This window comes from Balaenoptera musculus, chromosome 13, assembly GCF_009873245.2.
Source record: "Balaenoptera musculus isolate JJ_BM4_2016_0621 chromosome 13, mBalMus1.pri.v3, whole genome shotgun sequence".
NCBI lineage: Eukaryota > Metazoa > Chordata > Mammalia > Artiodactyla > Balaenopteridae > Balaenoptera > Balaenoptera musculus.
The window spans coordinates 29,212,230-29,232,790 of NC_045797.1; the positions used below are offsets into that span (position 1 = coordinate 29,212,230).

General features: G+C 50.0%; 1 protein-coding gene across 18 annotated transcripts in view; it reads right to left on the reverse strand.

Annotated features, from left to right (window-relative positions):
• The window catches only part of DYSF (dysferlin), a 233,524-nt gene that overhangs the window by 205,023 nt on the left and 7,940 nt on the right, over positions 1 to 20,561 (reverse strand). For 10 of the 18 annotated variants that reach the window (XM_036872978.1, XM_036872992.1, XM_036872988.1 and 7 more), the window contains exons 2-3: positions 3,906 to 3,961; positions 2,597 to 2,688 (exon numbers count right to left, since the gene is read on the reverse strand). In XM_036872978.1, the coding sequence (XP_036728873.1) occupies positions 2,597 to 2,688; positions 3,906 to 3,961 (148 nt within the window). Of the gene's footprint in view, positions 1 to 2,596; positions 2,689 to 3,905; positions 3,962 to 17,338; positions 17,525 to 20,561 lie in introns of those variants that run through there. The other 8 variants (XM_036872995.1, XM_036872991.1, XM_036872993.1 and 5 more) reach the window with 1 other exon arrangement.

Here is a 20,561-nt window from a genome sequence, read left to right on the forward strand (position 1 = left end):
ACCATGAGGGCCTTACAGAAGCACCCTATGGGTACCTGCCTCCCTCTCGCTGCTCCACTGGGTTTACCCTCATGCATCTTCCATCCAAGCAAACTGCTCTCCAGCCTGCATACCCCACTGGCTCCGAGGCTCCGATAACAAAGCTAAAATTCTATTATTTCTGAAATTCTTCAGATGTTTGTGAAAGTAAGTTTAAATTTAGTTGAATTAAAATTTAATTTTTAATTGCTAGAAATGCAAAATTGAGATAAATGTTTGAAAAACTCAAAAATTACATTCAAGTAGTTATCAGAAGGAAGTTTCTGGTGAATCGGGAAGCTTTGTGAATTAGTTCTTCTGCAAATTCCAGTACACCGGCCTCTCAGTGACCTACCTGGTCATGTGGGAAACTGGTGTTCAGGGAGCTGACTTGCCCCCAGGAGCCAGAGGACACCCACAGGGGCCAACGAGAGGGCTGCAATGTGCGAGACAGCCTGCCCCTGCTGTGATCTCCAACCCACGGAGCCAGGTCGGCTCATGTGTGGCACTGGCCTGCTATCACCCCGAGGGCTAGCCTGGCCCTTGAATTGATCAAAACTATGTTCTCATCCCCTGCTGCCTTCATGGTCTTAGAAATCTCCCCACAGGGCCTGAAAAATACTGAATGTGACCATGAAAGTGAAACATGCGTTCCCTCTGCATGCCTTTGCCTTGCTACGCTCTCTCCAGAAGGGCCCAGCACCTGCCTGGGGCTTCCGGGAGCCTCTGAGAGGGGCAGGGGCTCCGTGATTCTGACCATGTTGCAGACCTGCCCTTCAGTCACAGCTCTGCCATCAGTAGCCTTTGAGGAAATTAATCTCCTGGAGCCTCAGTTTCCCTCCGTAATAATGACAAGTATAATAGTAACACCTAACGATTAAAAAAGATCTTTTATATAAAGACTCAGCACAGGGCCAGACACTTGGCTAAGCTCTTGGTAAACATCAGCTGTTGTGGGTTTGCTATTATTATCCTCAGCCTGGTGTCAGAGGCCCCCTCCCAACCTGGCCCCATTGCTCCCTTCTCACTGGGCTGCACAAGTCATGTGACTGAATCCCACGTGTAAGGCCTTAGCCTGCTGCCCTCCATGCCCAAACAGTGGAAGGCCCTCCCTTCCTCTCCTCTCTAAAGCCAACCCTGGCCTCCAAGTCAATCTGTGTGGCCCTCCTCCAAGAAGCCTTCCAGGACCACCCAGAGTCCAGCATTGCTCCTCCCTCACCTGTAGGTCCACCGTTCATGCTTGTCAGAAGCTGCCTTTTTTCCATGAAATACCTGTGTTGGGGTAACAGTGTGAATGAGTTCCATCCCCTGCCCCTGTGCACATGGGGGCTGCTGAGGTCCAGGCTGGACAAGATGGACCCCAGATGCCCTGGACCCACACCTTTTAGCCCTACCTTGGGAGGGCCCAGTGGAAGCGCCCCTATCCTCCCCACACGTACCACGCGCTGCCCCCACGGCCAGCAGAGACACAGAGAGACCGTGGTGGTTGCATTTTTCTTCCAAGCTTTTTAAGATTTCAAAATTTCCAGATGTCTGGCAGGCTGAGACCCCTGTTGGCCTTCCCCAGGTCTCTGAATCCTCCTTCCTTCCCTCTCCCACTCTCGCCCCGCCAGGGAAACACAGCCCGGCCCCAGACACCAGCTGACCCAGTTCCCAAACAAAGGCTCTACTGTCAGCAGGTCACAAAACAGCAAGCCTATGCCCAATCCTCGGGCCCAGACTTCAGCGAATGGCACCAAGAGCATGAACCCACCCCTGCCGGCCCCTCACACAGCTGCACCCCGTCAGGCCTAGCAGGGACCGCTGAAGCCCCACCCTGACATTCAAGGTCCGGCCCTGAGCGCTCTCAGGCTATGTCTCCCGGGTCACCCTACCCACAGTCAACAGCGCCATCAGTCTGCAAGCTGGCTGGCCCTGCCCACCCTGCCACCAGCACACACAAGGCCCAGGAGCTCCATACGTGAGGAAGGACCCATCGCCCGCCTTGAGAGCCTACTTTTGCCACCACAAAACTTTGAACTCTGCCCCTACTATTCCCCCTCCCTGGAAACCATCCCTACTACGTACATGAGATATCACCAGAAAACACTGCCACAGGATGGTGGGCAGTCAGTGTGGGTCGTTATTACTGTCCCAACTTCTAAACCACAACTCTCACCTCGAGTCCCACCTCTTCCATGAAGCCATCGCTAGGCCTGCCTCGCGCCATGTGCCACTGCCCTCCCTAGCCTGTGCTGGGCAGGGAGAGAGGGCCGTGCCTGGCACCTCAGGGCTGCAGCAGGACCCAGAGAGCCTTTTCTTCCCTGCTCCCTGGGACACAGGCTGTCCGGGGAAACACATGCACATCTGATTCTAGCCCATCTTCCTTCCCTGCCACTTGGGAAGCTCTCAGATTTACCCACGGCTGAGTTCCTGAGACTGCAGCCAGCCCTCTCCCCGAGATCTACCACTGGGCCAGGCCCACTAGTGGCAGGTCTTCACTAAACACCAGCTCTCCAGAGCCCACATTCTGTAGTCTACATCCGCCACGACCCTACCCATACACACCCACAGGCCAGAGTCCCCCTCACCGCCTCACCTGTTCCTCCCCATCGTCTCATGGTCTTTGACCACCACTTGAAGCTCGGAGCCCTGGTCCAGGGGGACACCCTTGAGGTCCCACTCAAAGCCCTGGAAGAAAAAGAGAAAAGATGTCTTAACCTATGGACCCCTAGAAGAGACTGTGTCTGGTTCCCACAGGTCCCTCTCGGGCACTGAGCAGGCATCTGTGACCACTACTGGTGAAGGGAAGGACGCAGGAGTGAAGGGATGAGTAGCAGGGTCTCAGAGCTTCAGAAGGGACAGCGAGAGCTGAAGGCAGCAGAAGAGGAGACCAGACCCCCATGACCCCCTCCCCAACTCAATTCCACCAGTCACCAGGAGCACAGCTGGGAAAAATTCCAGGTGACCCTGCAGGGCCCTCAGGGACCAAGATCAGTGTGCTCATGGGGCAGCCAGGCGCCTGGTGACAGCAGGCATTAGTGCCACACTGGTCTCCAGAGACCCCAGGACCCTCCTCAGAGCAAAGGCACCCCATGCACCCCAACCCCATCCACACAAGGATAGGGCTTCCAAAGACCACCAGGGCGCCATAAAAAGAAAGCTGGTTGACTAAGTCTCAAACAAGAGCAAGTTATGTAGCAGATGGGAGCCAATTCTTTTGGCAATTAGAGAATGACAAATCTCTGTGCAGATAATACCCTGACCAGCAAGAGCCTGAGTTGGTAAGCAAATAAATGAGCATCTGCCAACAGAGATTTAGTGGTTAAAATTGTTAAAGGCTATTGCAACATGCCTTAAGTAAATCATTTACACAGATGATTTACTGCAAATAGGCAATTATTTCCTATAGTTTAAATTACCTAAACACTGTCAGTTTTTCTAAACGGTGTATTAAATTTAACCCAAAGGAGAAAAAAAAAAAAGAAAGAAAGAAAGCTGGTTGAGAGGGCAGAGGCCAGCAGGAGCCAGAGGAGGACCTGATGAATCAGGGAGGGCTGTGGGGAGGAGGTGGATCTGGGCAAGGACAACGGCCTGTGTAAGGGAGGAAAAGCAGGTAAGAGAGCCCTAAACACCCTCTTCCTGGCTGGCCAGAGCTGAAAGAAGCGGAGACAAGGGACCCCTCCCTCCTCTCCACACCGTACCCACATCACAGGGGAGACCGCCGGCCAGGCCGCCACCCCTCCTCCCAGGTGCCAGGAGGATTTCGTTGGCACACCGGACCAGAGCCCCTCGTCTCCATGACAACACCACTGAGAAAGCCGCCTCTGCCTGAGCCCCCTGACTCGTCCCTGCAGAGACAGTGGCAGCAGAGGGAGGAAAGGAGGGAAGGTGGGAAGCTCACATACCTCATTCCACACGGGGTTCACGTTGTTCTTGATGACTTTGGTTCTCTTCTTCACCCCTACGAGAGACACAGAGGGAGAGTGAAGAGACGTACCCCAACGTGCGCCTTCCCCAAGTGAGGGCCAGTTCCCAGACCTGCACTGCAGCTCACCCGCCAAAGGAAACTTTACAAAACCCACGAGTCCCCGAGAATCCCACCAGTCTGCAGTGAAAGCCCAATGCCAATCACACACATCTCTCAGCTCTGGGATGGACAAACAGCAGCCCCATCAGAAGGACTGTTTAAAGGGAAATACCCAGCCTGACTCTTCTTAATGAGTTTGTTATTGTTACTCCTGACTTTCTAAATAAAGTTTTTAAATTGTAAAGTTTCTGATTCTCAGAATGAATGATCTTCATAGAAAATATTCCATTTTTCTTTAAAAAAATCTATCTCCACATATTGTATGATTCCATATATATGAAATGTCCAGAATAGGCAAATCCACAGAGACAGAAAATAGATTAGTAGTTTCCAGGGCCCTAGAGGGAGATGGGAATGGCAAGTGAATGCTTAATGGAGATTTCTTTTTGGGGTGATGAACTGTTATGGAATTAGATAGTGATGGTGCTTGTACAACATTGTGAGTATACTAAAAACCATTTATACTGTACACTTTTAAATGATTAAAATGGTGACTTTTAGGGTCTGTGAATTTCACCTCAATTTAAAAAAAATCCACCTCACTCTCACCTTGAAGGTATCTATCTGAAGCAGGCTGTTCTACCTGCTCGTGAGGGCTGGGCCTAGGAAATGCAGAAGGGCTTTGAGATAGACAACAAGAAGAACTAACACTGTGATGGCTGAGAAGAGCCACAGTGCCCCAGGCGGCAGACGGCTAAGCGCTCCCTCTGGAGTTTGGGCCTAAGGGGTGAATGAGGGGCACAGAAAGGGCTAAACACGTCTGGCTCTTCCATTAAGCATCAGAACAGAAATGATTCTGTGTTCAATGGACTATTAAAAGTGTTCAGCCCGGGCTTACCTGGTGGCACAGTGGTTAAGAATCCGCCTGCCAATTCAGGGGACACAGGTTCGAGCCCTGGTCGAGGAAGATCCCACATGCCACGGAGCAACTAAGCCCGTGCACCACAACTACTGAGCCTGCGCTCTAGAGCCTGAGAGCCACAACTACTGAAGCCCGTGCACCTAGAGCCCGTGCTCTGCAACAAGAGAAGCCACCCCAGTGAGAAGCCCGTGCACAGCAATGAAGATCCAACACAGCCAAAAATAAATAAATAAAAATAAATAAATTTTAAAAATAATTTTTTTAAAAAAGTGTTCAGCCAGACACAGAACTTATATTTGGGTTGGATCTGAAAGATCACCAGTTCAACCCCGCCTGTGCAAGACCCTGCAGTCAGAAGCCTTTGGTCTCACCTGGACTGCTCACTGTTTACAGAGTCCTGTCTGGACCATGAAAGCCCCTCAAGCCTCTGGAAACGTCTCCCAGGACCCCCGAGTCCTCCTCTGAAGCTGAGCATTGTCCGTTTCCCTTCTGTAGGGTCAGCCCCCATGGCCCGGTTCAGAGCATGGAGAGAAGGGGGGAGCAGAGGTGGGTCAAGGACGCAAGCCAGGTAGGGGGAAGGATTTGGAGGAAGGAAACAACAGAGAAAGGAGCAAAGGAAAATCCAGGAGAAAGAAACATCTGAGGGAGGATCGGTAGACTTAAGGCAAAGATTCAGCCCCAAGAGCCCCCTCAGAGATCCTGAGAAACCTCCACCAGTGGTAGAGGGTGAGCCCCCAACCCCTCTCACCGCCTGCTGCAAATCACTGTTGTGGGAAAAGCACGTGGACTTTGGAATGACACAGACCACCATAGAACACTTATTTTCTGGGAGACCCTAGGGCAGCAGTTCTCAAATTTTTGGTCACAGGATGTCATTCTTAAAAATTATTGAGGCAGGACTTCCCTGGTGGTGCAGTGGTTAAGGATCTGTCTGCCAGTGCGGGGAACACAGGCTCGAGCCCTGGTCCGGGAAGATCCCACATGCCGCGGAGCAACTAAGCCCGTGTGCCACAACTACCGAAGCCCGAGTGCCTAGAGCCCGTGCTCCGCAACAAAGAGAAGCCACCACAATGAAAAGCCCGCGCACCGCAATGAAGAGTAGCCCCCGCTTCCTGCAACTAGAGAAAGCCCGCGCGCAGCAACAAAGACCCAATGCAGCCAAAAACAAATAAGTAAATAAAATAAAGTTTAAAAAAAATTATTGAGGGGACTTCGCTGATGGCGCAGTGGTTAAGAATCCGCCTGTCAGTGCAGGTGACACGGGTTCGATCCCTGGTACAGGAAGATCCCACATGCCGCAGAGCAACTAAGCCCATGTGCGACAACTACTGAAGCCCATGCGCCTAGAGTCCACAACAAGAGAAGCCACAGCAATGAGAAGCCCACGCACTGCAACAAAGAGTAGCCCCCGCTCGCCACAAAGACCCAACACAGCCATAAATAAATAAATAAATAAATAAATAAATAAACAAATTTGTTTATTTATTTTAAAAAAAGAAAAACTTCCATAGAAAAAAAATTATTGAGGACCCTAAGGAGCTTTTACTAAGGTAACTTGTATCTATCAACTTTTACTGTATTCAAGGTTAAAACTGAGGCATTTAAAAATATTTATTTAGTAATTAATATTACATTAACAATAATAAGCCCAGTACATGTTAACATAAGTCATATATTTTTATGAAAAATAACTAACTTCCAAAACAAAGGAAACAGAAAAGTGACACTGTTTACATTTTGCAAATCTCTTTAATGCCTCACTGGATTCTCATTATCCTGTCTACATTCAGTCCATTGAGATGTCTTGTTTTAGCTGACATCTGTGAAAAAAAACCCAACCATATAGTTGGAGATGCATTTTAATAAATTTTCAGATAATTGTGGATCTCCTTCTTTGATACTGCACCAAAACTCAATAAGCAGTACTTATTTATTTATTTTTGGCTGCACTGGGTCTTCGTAGCTGCGTGTGGGCTTTCTCAAGTTGCGGCGAGCTGGGGCTACTCTTCGTTCCGGTGCGCAGTCTTCTCATTGCCGGGGCTTCTCTTGTTGTGGAGCACAGGCTCTAGGCGCATGGGCTTCAGTAGTTGTAGCACGTAGGCTCAGTAGTTGTGGCTCGCGGACTCTAGAGCGCAGGCTCAGTAGTTGGGACGCAGGGGCTTAGTTGCTCTGTGGCACATGGGAGCTTCCTGAGCCAGGGCTTGAACCCGTGTCCCCTGCATTGGCAGGCGGATTCTTAACCACTGTGCCACTAGGGAAGCCCTCAATAAGTAGTATTTCTTAAACCTAAAGGTTAGCTGCAGTGTGAAATCTGAAAGCAGAGTGATGAACATTTTGTACTCTGTTACATTAAAATCCATTGTCCTATCTTGCATTTTGAATAAATCTTTTATCCACACATGATTCTGTAACATCTTGCATTGCTCATTTGGGAAGTTTTTGCTCACTGAGTTATGCAGACCTTCCAAATGTTGACACATTTCACTATATAATACTGAAAAATCACATTCATTAATATCACCATCAGTCTCATCAGAAAAGTCATTAAATACTGGGAAACTGGAAGACAGAAGCTTTCTAAAATTCCAATTTTTGTTTGAAAGCTCAAATTTTATGATGGGCAACAAATGATAAACGTCAGCTTTTAAGGTGGCAGGCTCACTCACTCATTTTCAAGAAAATGTCTATCAAATGCCCAAGTCTGAACGGTCATAGTTTGTCAGTCATTCTTTCAAGTAAAAACAGTATTCCATTAAAAAAAAAAAAAAGCCTAGTTCAGCATGCCACTCAAGCAGTCACACAGTGCTTTTTCTTGCAACAATCATCATTTCCCAGGGTGCAGCAGAATGCTCTGTGCATACTTCCCATCTCAACACAGAAAATATTACAAACACGTGTAACTCCAGGATCAAGATTAATAAAATTAATATTTGCACTGCTTTATCAAGGTCATTCTTCAGTAAAACTGGCTTTTTTTTCCCCCAAAACTGTGAGTAAAGCCAGTAAAACTGGCTTTTTTTTTTTTCAAATTACATGAGGGTGAAAAATACAACTAGTACAATTTGGTGCCAAAGCCCTCATTAGTCTTAAGGCACCAACAGTTTTACCTTCCAGTGCTATTGTACCAGTTGTACAAATATGGACTCAGTGAAAATGGCAAATAGCATCTTAGTGTTATTGTGGAAATAGCTTTAACCTTGCTGACCTGCTCAAAGTCCTGGGGATTCCCCCACAGGTCCACGTACCACACTTGAAGAACCTCTTAGGAAATTCACTGAACATGTTAGTTTCCTCATCTGTAAGGTCATAATGATACCTCCCTACGGGACTGTGGTGAAAATTAAACAAGATAGGATGACTGAGCTGCCTGGCACACAGCACGCTCATTAAATGTGAGTTCACTTCCCCTCCCCTCCCCTCTGTGCCCCACTCTGATGCATCTAGTGAACTCCTACTGATCCTTCAATGGGCAGCTCAGTTGTCTCTGCTCGGATAAGCCTCCCCTGACTCTCCCAGACAGAGATGGTTGCAAGCTGTGACCACATGTATCGAACAGCAGGACAGCTGTGTGCTTCTATGTCTGTCTCCCCAACTAGTGTGAGCTTCAGAGAGCAGACACCATGCCTCCCTCATGTTAGGAACCCTAGAGTATAGCAAGGTGCCCAGTAATCGGGTGCCAAATGAATGGGTCCTTTTCTTTCCCAAGTTGACTGCAAGTTCACTTCCTCACTAGAGGACAGAAGAGGACGGCTCTTCTCAGGGAACGCCAGAGACTGCATTCACAGAATGGCTACATGTCAACAGACAGAGGGGATGAAAGAAAGTACAGTGGGGGGCAGGTGTCCTTGGGGGGCCCAGTTATCTTCTTAAAGGTTGCCCAGGCCTGCCCTGGCTGAGTCATTCTGAATCCCCTTGGGGGCCGTGTTGGTGTGGCTCCTGCAGAGGTTAAACACATGGCTTTGGAGTCATTCAAACAGCAGGCACTACTAAGTGAACTTGTCACCTCTCTAAGGTACGGCTTGTCACCTCTCTAAGGCCTTATCTCCCTTGGCAGTAAAATGATAATAATAAAGAGTGTCTACTTTATCAGTTTTGAGGGGATAGGAGATGCTATCTAAGTGTTCACTTCCCCTCCCCTATCAACTTTCCATGACCTACAGGAGTAACATGGAAAATTCCATCTGCAGCCTCTCTTGAATTGGCCACTTGGAAACATATCCAGGTGCTCCTGGCTAGCAGCAACTAAGCAGTGTCTGTGTGCCAAGCCCTGTGCAAAGTGTCTTTTAAACATTTTCTACTTCCTGCCTTCCCTGAAGATGAGGAGGACAAAGGCCCTCTATGGGATTTCACTAAGTCCCGGTTAGAAGGGCCAACTCTGGGACCCTCTGGATGACATGAAGGGAGTGGTCACTGATAGCCTCTACAGCCCCAAAGAAGAGCCAGAAAGAAATGAAACATTAACCCAGCACAATCACATGACTTACAGATGCCAAGGAAGAGGAAGGCAGGCTGCTAGTTAGGAAACAGTTCCTTCCTCATCATGGATTTAGACCTGTCCTGTCCTTGATCATCAATTCTGGCCTTGAGAGATGTGGCGCTATGTCTGTAAATAAACAGACTCAATAGTTAAAGATACAGGAGAGCTCACAGCTCATGCTGGGATGGGGCGAGGGGATTACATCCTCTCCCCAGGTTACTCTGCAGAACTGGGGGCCAGCAGGCATCCGTGAGAATCATGCTGGAGCCCTAGGGTGTGCCTCCAGACTGAATGACTCAGTGAAGGGGAGTGAACCCGCCATGGGAGGCTCTTCCGGGCCCCATGCAAATTCTTCACTTGTTTCCCCAGCCTACCCACCCCAACTCAACCCACACTCCTAGACCGGAGTCACCCATGGCTGTAGGGTAGTGTTTTTCTTTCTCTTTCTCTTTTTTGTTTTTTGACCGCACTGCACAGCAATGGGTGTAAGGGTAGTGTTTTTCTTTTTCTTTCTCTTTTTTGTTTTTTGACCTCACTGCACAGCATGCAGGACCTTAGTTCCCTGACCAGGGATCGAACCCGTGCCCCCTGCAGTGGAAGCACAGAGTCCTAACCACTGCACCGCCAGGGAAGTCCCTAGGGTGGTGTTTTTCAAACTGCAAATTGGGACCCATTAGCAGGCCATGACATCAATTGAGTGAGTTGACCAATATGTCTTTTTAATGACAGAATAGACTAGAGAAGAAAATTTCAGAGCACATCTTTCGTGTAAAAGTACTATAACTCGAAAATTTTGGTTATATTTTCACCTACATACTTATGGGTGTACTAAGTCTTGATGTAAAATATATTTCTTGCTGTGGATAACAGTCCCAAAAGTTTGAAAATAGTGCCTTAAAGGAAGATTGTCAGAGGAGAACTGGAACAAAGAAATCTTGGCCCTTGCGTGTCGAGAGCCCAGGTGTGTGACAGAAAACGACGTAGCGCACCGTCCTGGTCCCCCACTGGGGCCAGTTTTGATAGAGACCACGGGCTGTGGGAGGGGATGTGAGAAGGAGCCTCAGAGATAGGCGCAAAGTGAAGGTAAGAGGACAGTCCACCCTGCCCAACCAGCGCCTGGGCCCACCTGGCTGAGCGGTCTCCGCCTGTGGGAGTTTCACAAATCTGACACCTGAGCATCAGACGTGGCTGCGGCTTCACTCGAGGAGCCACATCACTGCCCTCTCCTACCCGCCTGGTGAGGTCTACCTGTCGGCTAGGTTGCTGTCTCCCCTGCGGTCTGGGCCTCAGGCCTCACTCATACCTTCAGGCCCGTCTAGTGGGGACAGACCCCTTTCAATGGCCCAGGATGCTTGTGAGCCCTGCCCTGCCCTCGCCACCAAGGCCTGGACAGGCACAGGGGTTACAGCGTAGAAGGGAGCACCCCGATCTCTGGCAGAGCCAGCGGGCAATCTCCCTATAGCAGAGATAAGGCAGACTCCCTCCCCCAACACGATGATAAGGTCACGGTACATTTCGGAAGCAGACAAAATGCTTGTCTTTGTAATACTGATTCAGTGGACTCTTTGGGGCTGGTGGGATCACAGAGAAGACAAATGCCAAAGCAGGGACTTTCACTGAGGGTGCACATCACAGTCTGTAACCTGCTCCCATGTTTCTAATGCCTGTCCAAAGAGGATTTACAAAAAGGCTGAGAAATACTGGTCCATTTCCCATTGCATCTCAAAGGCACCATGGCCCAGATATCCACTGACAGATGAACGGATAAACAGAATGTGGGATATACGTGCAACGGAATATTGTTCATCCTTAAAAAGGAAGGAATTTCTGACACATGCTACCACATGGATGAACCTTGGAGACATCATGCTAAATGAAATAAGGCAGTTACCAGGGACTTGGGGAGGGGGAAATGGGGAGTTATTATTTAACAGGTATAGATTTTAGCTGGGGAAGATGAAAGGGCTCTGGACATGGATGGTGGTGATGGCTGCACAACAATATGAATGTAATTCATACCACTGAACTGTACACTTAAAAATGGTTAGGATGGTAAATTTTATATTATGTGTATTTTAACACAATTTTTTTTTTTAAAGTCCAGGTGGAAGATGGTGAGGACACAGGTAGCAGGCCTGGGGTCTACTGACAGGCATCTGGGTGGGGAAGGCAGAAGTGGGGGGGGGTGGGGGGAGCAGAGCACATCTCAGATTCTGACAGGGATGCACGAGTGCTGGTGGGGCCGTTCACCTAGAGAGGGAGCAGAGAGAAGAAGAGATGGGGCATCTGGGACTCCCAAAGAGAGAGAGACGGGCTGTGTCTGCCCACCAGTCAGGTAACAGGACCCACTGTCAGAGAGGCAGGGCACCTTCAGATCATGCAGGCAACCTCAATGCAGTCTCTCATTTAGTCCACAAATATTTATTGAGGACTTGCTCTGTGCTGGGCACTCTCTTGACACCTCATTAGAATACCCATCAGAGGGACTTCCCTGGTGGTGCAGCGGTTAAGAATCCGCCTGCCAGTGCAGGGGACACAGGTTCGAGCCCTGATCCAGGAAGACCCCACATGCAGCGGAGCAATTAAGCCCATGCGCCACAGCCACTGAGCCTGCGCTCTAGAGCCCGAGACCCACAACTACTGAGCCTGCGTACCACAACTGCTGAAGCCCGCGCGCCTAGAGCCTGTGCTCTGCAACAAGAGAAACCACAGCAATGAGAAGCCCGTGCACCGCAACGAAGAGTAGCCCCCGCTCGCCACAACTAGAGAAAGCCCACACGCAGCAACAAAGACTCAATGCAGCCAAGAATAAATTAATTAATTAATTAAAAAAAAAAGAATACCCAGCAGATAAACAAAGCGATAGGAATTCAAAGTTACCAGCAGAAAACCAAAAACTGGTGGACGAGAGAAATGGTGGTAAACGGAGAAAAGGTAGCCCTGGCTTCTGCTGAGGGAAGGCCTGCTTTACTTCTTGGCACAGATACCCCCTAACAAAAAAGGTAGGCAGACTCTGATAACTCTGATACTTGCCCCACCATCTGTGCCCTGACTTAAGCCTGCACACCCCTAGACTGGGCAGCAGTCACTCCCTGCCTTCCCTAGCAGAGCTCTACTCTTCTCACCTCAAGAACTCCCACCTCGATCTCCAGCTTTCTAAATCTTAACTGAAAACATACTTTCCAGAAAATGAGTAGTCAGGAAGGGGTGGTGGCAGGTGGATATACTGGCTGTGATGGAATGCTCTCTGAGAGGGGTAGTCTTTAAACTCAAAAGGCCAATTAGAACTGGGGAAGATATTTTAAACATCTATGACAACATCTTAATGTCCTTAATATGTAAAGAGGACTCACAACTAATGAAGAAAAAGACAAACATCTCTTCCCTCCCAAACTGGGCAAATTAAAAAGCAATAATTCAGTAAGAAATAAATGCAAATAGGCAATAACATTGAAAGGTCACAAATACTATTTGAACCTAAGAAATTGTTAAAAATTTGCATGATAATGCTTTCTGTTAGCAGAATTATAAGAAAACAAGCCCCCAAACTCAGCTAATGGGAAGATAAAGTTGGTACAGACTGTCAGGATAGCAACTTGGGAAATGTGGCAAAGCCTTAAATATGCCTATAACCTCTGACACAGCAACGCCACTTCCAGTATTTACCAAAAGGAAATAGTTAAATAAGTGGGCAAAGATTTAGTCACCAGGATATTTCTCATAGTGACAGTATAATTTAAGCTTTGGATATAAATATTTAAAAAATTGATACAACCTAAACATTCCTTAATAGGGGGTTGATTAACTGAATTATGGTGCATCCATGCAATAAAATAAAACTTGGAAGGTGTGTAGAAGAATATTTACTGATACAAAAATGCCCCTGGCTTCTTACTGAGTGAAAATGTAAATATGCAAACATCTGGAAAAAAGATATCTGGATGGGATTATCTCTAGGGAGGAAGGCAAGGGGTCTGGGGACTTCTGGTGGAGGGGTAGGACCGGTAAGGTTCAATTCCTTGACCTGAGTGACAGACATGGGTGTTCCCTTCATAATTTATCCATTAACGCAGGGCTCCTCAACCTTGGCCGTATTAGCTTCTGGGGTTGGCTAAGTCTTTGCTGTGGGTGTCATGGAGCTGTCTTGTGCACTGCAGGACGTTTAGCAGCATCCCTGGCCTCTGCCCACGGTAGATGCCAATAGCACCTCATCCTCCCACCCAGTGGGGACAACCCAAAGGGTCTCCAGACATTGCCAAATGTCCCCTGAGGAACAAAATCGCCAACTGAGAACAACTGCATTAAAGCGTACATTTATATTTTATGTACTTACTTAGGTGTTAAATTTCACACTAAAATTGCTTTTTAAAAAAAAGAGAAAAAAGAATCTTGGAGGAAATACGTCAAATTGTTGACAAGTTAATTTGAAGTATAAGGATGGGGGGCTACTTTTTACTTTTGTCTCATCCTTTTTTACACTGAGTACATGTTACGTTCACCTGAAGAAAACAGGCTATTTTCCATGCTTTAAAGTAACTTTTAATATTCAAAAAGCTAGGTTCAGAGAGTCCAGTGTCCTTGCAGCTCACCTTCCCTATACAGGTAAGTCACGTGGGCCCACCTACAGCTGGTTCTATAAGATCCCCCAGGAGATAGATGAGAGGGGAGGGGGGAAGGGAGAGAGAGCGACTGGAGAGACACGGGGAGGAAGAGAGGACTGATGGGAGGAGGGAAAGGGAAGGGGCAGTAATGACTCGGGTTCTGGCTGGTGAGCCTGGAGGAAGCAGGGTAGAAAGTCACTAAGTGGGGGCACAAGAGACCCAAACTTCAAGGAAATAAGACGTTTGAGCTCCAAGGGAACAGGGATCTGGTTTTGTTCTTGGATGCATCCCCAGCCCCTCGAACAGCACCCAGCATGTAGTAGGTGCTCAATAAATATTTGTTCAATGAACTAAATGCATGAATGAAGGGATGTAAATCATGACATTAGAGGGTGGGAAATGGGCAGGGCAGAAGAGAAGTACAGCTCATTAAATGCTATAGGAAATGAAGCTGCTCATTCACGCAGATGGTCAGTCAAAAATCTCTACCATGGCCCAGGTACTCATGGTAGTTAGTCATGCTAACTAATTAATTAATACAAGAACAAAGGGATGATAAGTATTCATTAAAAGCCTCTATCCTAAAGCCCTGAGAGAGGGAACACATAAAAGGGCCCTCAGAGTCCAGCCTCCCAGAGTTCATAGTCTATTTTGGGAGGCAGGTCCTGAAATTACATCTGAGCCTGGAATGCCGGGAACAACTGTGAGACAAGTGGACCTGGCCAGGCCCATGCTCCTCAGGCTCTGCTCCGAGTGGGAGCCCAGCACACAGTGTGGAGACTTCTCTGCAAGCAGGCCAGTCCCCTCTGTGCCATGATGTGTTCCGATAAGGCTTCTCACCCCTGATTGCGCTTCCTGTACATTTGGAGATTTTTTAGAAACACCTATATCTGGGCCCCTCCCCCCAGAAGTTTCACTTCAAGAGAGGAGGGACAGGGAGTTTGGCAGTGGTCTTTTTGAAAGCTCCCCACGCAATTCTGATGTGCAGCCGGGGTTGAGTACCCCAAGCTAGATGATCTGTAAATTCTGGGCCTGATTCTAACAGCCCCTTTACCTAAGCATCAACTCAGCCCCAAAGTCCAGCATGAATACCCCTGTAGGGTGGGGGAGGTCCCATTAATTTCACCTTTCACCACATCTCACATCAATTTCTCTCAAGATGTGGTTCCAAAATGGCCTGCATCAGGTATGGAAATGCTAATTCTTAGGTCACTTAAACCTGCTGCATCAGAACCTCTATGGATAGCACCCAGGAATCTGTCTTTCAAGCACAATCCCCAGAAGATTCTCAGGCACAGTAAAACATGAGAACCATTGCCCCAGACTGTTGAGACTCCCAGGCACATCTGGAAGATGGTGAGTAACTGGGCCAGAAAGGGCACACACTAGAGAGTACCACCTGTTCGCTCTCAGCACCAGGCATCCTGATGAATAGGACAAGAGGCCGCCCTCAAGGAGTCCTGCGATCCTAATTATGGAGCAAAGTACTGAGCACAGCCCGGCTGGGGCGAGTGCACTAGCAGACCTAACAAGGTGCTGTGCATCCAGAGAGGAGAGACTAATGATAGCCAGGGGAATCCTGGGTGCCTTCCTGGAGAAGGTGGCATTGTAGCTGGGCTTTGAAAGATAAATAGACTTTGAACAGCTGGAGATGGTACATTCCATTATATTTCAGTTTTGCTAGGAGCTCATCAGTGCAAATAAACAGTAAGGCATTATAAAGGGAGGGGAATGCAGAGATGGGGAGAGGACAGCAGGTGCATGTGCTCGGGGTACCTGGGCTGGGGCAACAGCCAAGAGGGACCTCAACTGATTTGGACTCAAGGGCACTGCCCACTCCAAGCACTCCCTGCCATGACCAGGACACTTCCCCAGGTTTCCATTTCCTTGTCTGCAGAATGGGGAGATTAGTAGCTACCACAAAACCGTTAGAGAACCAGGGAAAGAGAGTGGTGAACAGATGCAAAAGAAGTCCAAAGCATCTAAGAGACCTAGGCTGATGAAGGGCCCTGGGCTCAGGGTCCTTGGGGAACTTCTTTCCCAGCCAGTGTTGGCCCCATAATTTCCGCACAAGAATGGCTTAGGCAGAATCTGAACCTAAGGGAGAACTAGGGACCTTGTCTGGACGCTGCATTTCATAGTAGGCACCCAGGAATATCACCGATTAAGGAAAACAGAAGAGTTTTCTAAACTGTTTCGACTCACACTTTTCAAAAAAGGAATAAAATGTAAATGGTCCCACAACAAAGAATAAAAGCTACAGTTAGTTCTCACTTTGCCAAATTGTGTCTTTCATCTACGGTTATCATCATTTCGGGGTGCTTGGGGCGCAGATGGCGACCGTGGGTCAGAGCTAAAGAGCCCCCTTGGTGGTCCCACCTTTTTCTAACCTCCTGAAAACACCAGCCACTTGTCCCTCTCCGTTTGACCACCTTTTGCGCCGCACACATTTTTTAATTCCACAAAACCACAGGATACACCTCGTGGTAAGAGGAAAACCCTCTCCCTTTCCTTAATTATCTTTCTCTGCATAACTGGGGTCCTGACTCACTGCCATTGTTCCTTCTCTTAATTTTGACAGATCCTTCCTCTTCCCTTTCCCCTCCTGAGATACCTCCTCCCGTGGGAATGTCTGCCTTGAGGCGGAAGTTAAGGGTGCCTGGTGAGAAGGGGGAGGGGTTTGAGTCCTTTGGGGTGTTTGCCCCAAACAGAGAGAGACCTTCTCTTGCCTAAGTACCACAGGCAGGCATTTAGGCTCTTTGCATTTAAAAAGCTTCCTTGAACTCTCAAAATTTTTTGTATCAAGGCCACATCCGCCCTATTCTATCCCTTTTCCTCCCAACTGAGACACGGCCGATTCAATATGGCCAGTGTTGAAGAAAGATGGACGAATGAATGAATGAAATCAAGACACAACTTTCACGGTCTCCACGCCCAGTTTTTAAGCGATCCTATTCCTCTCTCTTCCGCACCCATCCTCCAACCCCGCCCTCATCACTGCCCGCTAAGGGCTCGCACGTTATTCCCTCCGGGCTTCGGTCTTAGTTAAGTGGTAACTGTTGACCTATTATGGCACTTCCGGTTTTCCAAAATTTCTGAGCACAGTGGCATTTATCGTGCTCGGTTGCATCCTCCTCGCCCCCTCTGCAGAAGATAGGACCGAAATTTCTCTGAGATTTCTGTCCTTGCTGACGGGGAGGAAACTATGGCTTGGACTGCAGTTAGCGCCGGAGCCGGGGCGGCAGACCCGGCGGTGCGCGCGCAGAGTCGGTGGCGCGAGCGCACGGGCGCCACGGCCACGGGGCTCTCACCTCGGAAAGTCAGGCTGGCGACCGGGTCGCTGCGCCGGTCCTTCTTCACACTGGGGAGGTTGCTGGCCCTCACCAGCTGGCAGCTCAGCATGGTTCGGCCGGCCCCCACCGAGCAAGCGCTCGGCTCCGCGGCAGCCGCACCAGAGGGGAGCGAGCTGTCGCCTCCGCGGGAGAAGTCCCGGCGCCTGGGAGAGGCCGCGGCGAGGACACCGGACACCCACTGGGTGGACCCTCCCCTCCGTCCCGGGTCCGGATCCGCCCTGCCCGCGGAGGGCGGGGCGGGCCAGGGGTCAGCCCGGCGCCGGCGGGGGCGCTGGTCCCCTCCGCGGGTCCCCGCCCCCACCAGGAATGGAAGCGCAGCTGACGCGGGGCGCACGGCTCGGCTGCGCAGCTGGGAAGCGTCGCCCGCCCGCCTGCTAGCGGGAGCCCGCACCGTCCCGGCTACCCGCCCGGCCAGCGCGCCCGGGCCCCGAGCGCACCAAGGCCGACTTCGCTTCCGCTGCTCTCCTGCCCGAAGCGCCCAGGGGCAACTGGGTGCGAAGGCGGGAGGTGGGGGAAACCCGGCTTCAGAGACCAGAGTGTGTCCGCGGGAAACTGCAAGCGCTGCGAGCGCTAGAGGAGGAGACGGCCGAGCGGCCGAACGCGCGCTGCGCCCTGAGCCCCTGGCGCCCACGCCGCTCGCCTCGGCCCACCTTCCCCCTCGACCGCCCTCGGTGCCCCGGAGGCCCGAGAGACTCCAACGCTCGAACTCTCGCGAAGGGCCTCTGAGCCTTCTCCAGAGCAGTCCGGGGTCACTCGTCTCCGGAGGCGGAGGTCTGCATCCTGCCCGCTCGGTACCCTGCCACATCCCCAGCAGCAATCTCTAGGTCCCCTCGCCCCGACCGTGAGGGGGATTGCCTAGAGAGTGAGCCTCGAGCGGTGACAGCCTTTAGCGCGCGTTCCCGTGTTACGTCTGGTTCCTTTCCAGCAGATGAACTTCTTGGCCACAGGTGGCTTCTCACCTCTATACCCCTACATTGCAGCGCCGAGCACCCGACAGGCACTGTCCCTCCTCCCACCTCCCGGGTCCTCACTAGCTTCCTCACTCAGCCTCAATTCAGTGACTAGTTATCGTCATTCTGCTGCACAAGATCACAGCTCTCTTTCTCTTCTCTTGTTTTGAAGATCCAGCATTTTCAGGTGGCTAAACAACAACGTGGTGAAATCCAGCTCTGCCTGCTCCACCCCAGCCCGCTAAGCACTAAAGGTGTTGGAGAATAACACAGCTAACCTGCTGGCCTCACCTGTTATTTCCCACCCCTGACTCTGGTGGATCCTGAGTGCTGATAGGCAACCACACTACATCTCCACAGCCCCTTCAATCTCCCTCTCTCCTAGACAACAATTTCATACTTTTCTCTCCCCAAACCTACAACATCCCATCACCATCCTCGCTCTTAGTTTGCTTCTTATATGCACAGTAGAGAACTTCCTCAGGCTCCCGGCCTCCTAACTCCCGTCAGCTCCTGCCCCCAAATCTTTTGCTCTTTCTCCTGCTGTTATAAATGAATCATTCGTACTCCTAAGCCCCCCTGGGCACTTGGGCACTAGATCCTACCGCCCTCACCCACTCGATGACAAGTCTGAGGCTGTCCTCTCCCCAACCTTAAAGGCTGCACCTTCTCTAGCTGGCTTGCGCCCTCTTCCTCCTGACTCTACCGCTCTCCCTGGGTGACCCCACTAACCCTCATGATGAGCTGGACATTTACTTCCTCTCCAACATCCAAACTTCCTCCCTCTCAGCAGAAGCCGACTATTCGGGTACTACCCCCAGCCCTAGCTCCAGATCCTGACCTATCTGAGACCATCTCCTGGCAATAGCTGTTGGTCCAGCGATGGCATATGTCCCGAGATGTTCTCCTGGAGGGATAACTTATCCTCCGTGAATGAACAAGCCCAACTCCCTCTCCTGCTTCGTGAGAATAAGGAAGCATGTGGATCCAATGGCCAACCAGCTCTAAGATGTAGCAGACACCAAGGACGGCAGACCAGAGAGAAAAATGGAGTCGGCCTGGGTCCAGGGTGACTGTGGAGCTGTCCACTCTATATGCCCAGAGCCCACCAGGTCTCTGGATCATACTGTGGCCTGGTACTAACAGGGCTTCCTCCCAAGAGGACTTGTATCGGGAATAAAAATCACTTTAAGACTGTTTATTATTAAAGCCTTTTTGAGGTAGGATTTCACTTACTTGCAGCCTAAGTCATCCTTACTGACTTTGGTACCATCTATGTGCCCGCAGCATCCAAATACCTCCACCAAGGCATTTCCACCACCACCCTCTTCTGCCTGGCTGCCTCTTAGCTGGTCACCTCTGGTCCATTATCCACACGGGAGCCAAGTGATCTTAAATATAATCAGGTCCCTCCCCTCGTAAAACCCCTCCAAGGCCTCCCATGCTCTTGCAGTAGAGCCCGGCTCACTTTCCTCTGCATACAAGGTAAGACCCCTCAGCCCCTCACTCTCCAGCTCCAGCTCCAGTGACTTCTCAGTTTCTGGAACATGCTGAGCTCCCTCCAAACTCCCTCCAAGCTCTGCTGTCACCTCCACCTGCACCTGCCTTCCCCCCTCTCTTAAAGGGCCACCCCCACTCACTCTTCAGGCCTCATCACTTCCGTGGGAAGCCTCTGACCTCCTGGTCTAGGCTGGGTCCTCTGGCAAACAACTGCACAGCAGCACTTTTCCTTCTTAGCGCTTGTCCCAACTGTAAGCAGTTAACTATTTGTTTAAGTGCTGGTTTGATGTCTAGCTAGATGGTGGAGTCGGTCGATGAGGGGAGAGCCCAAGTTTGTCTCAGGCAGCCAGGTGTTCCCAGTGGATAGGAAGGGCTGGCCTGGGGTTGGTGTGATGGACATTGTACTTGGCTCCCCAGTGTCCCTTCCACCCCGTGATGTTAAGTGTGCTGTTCTCAAAGAGGATAGTACTGCCCCCTAGGGGGAATTTTGGATCTGATGATTGAGGATATTTTTTACCATCATAATAATTCCTGACTTTGCTGCTTTCCCCAGCACACCACACCCTGCCCCCTAGCCCTGCTCTAATCGGTCAGAGGTGGCACAGGAAATCTGTAGGGGCATATCTAATATTTCCAGAGGAATATTCCAAGGGACTTTTGCAAACCCTTGGCTTATGTCCAAGGAACAGGGTCTCCACACACCTGTTCAGTACACCAGAAAAGCAGCAGCT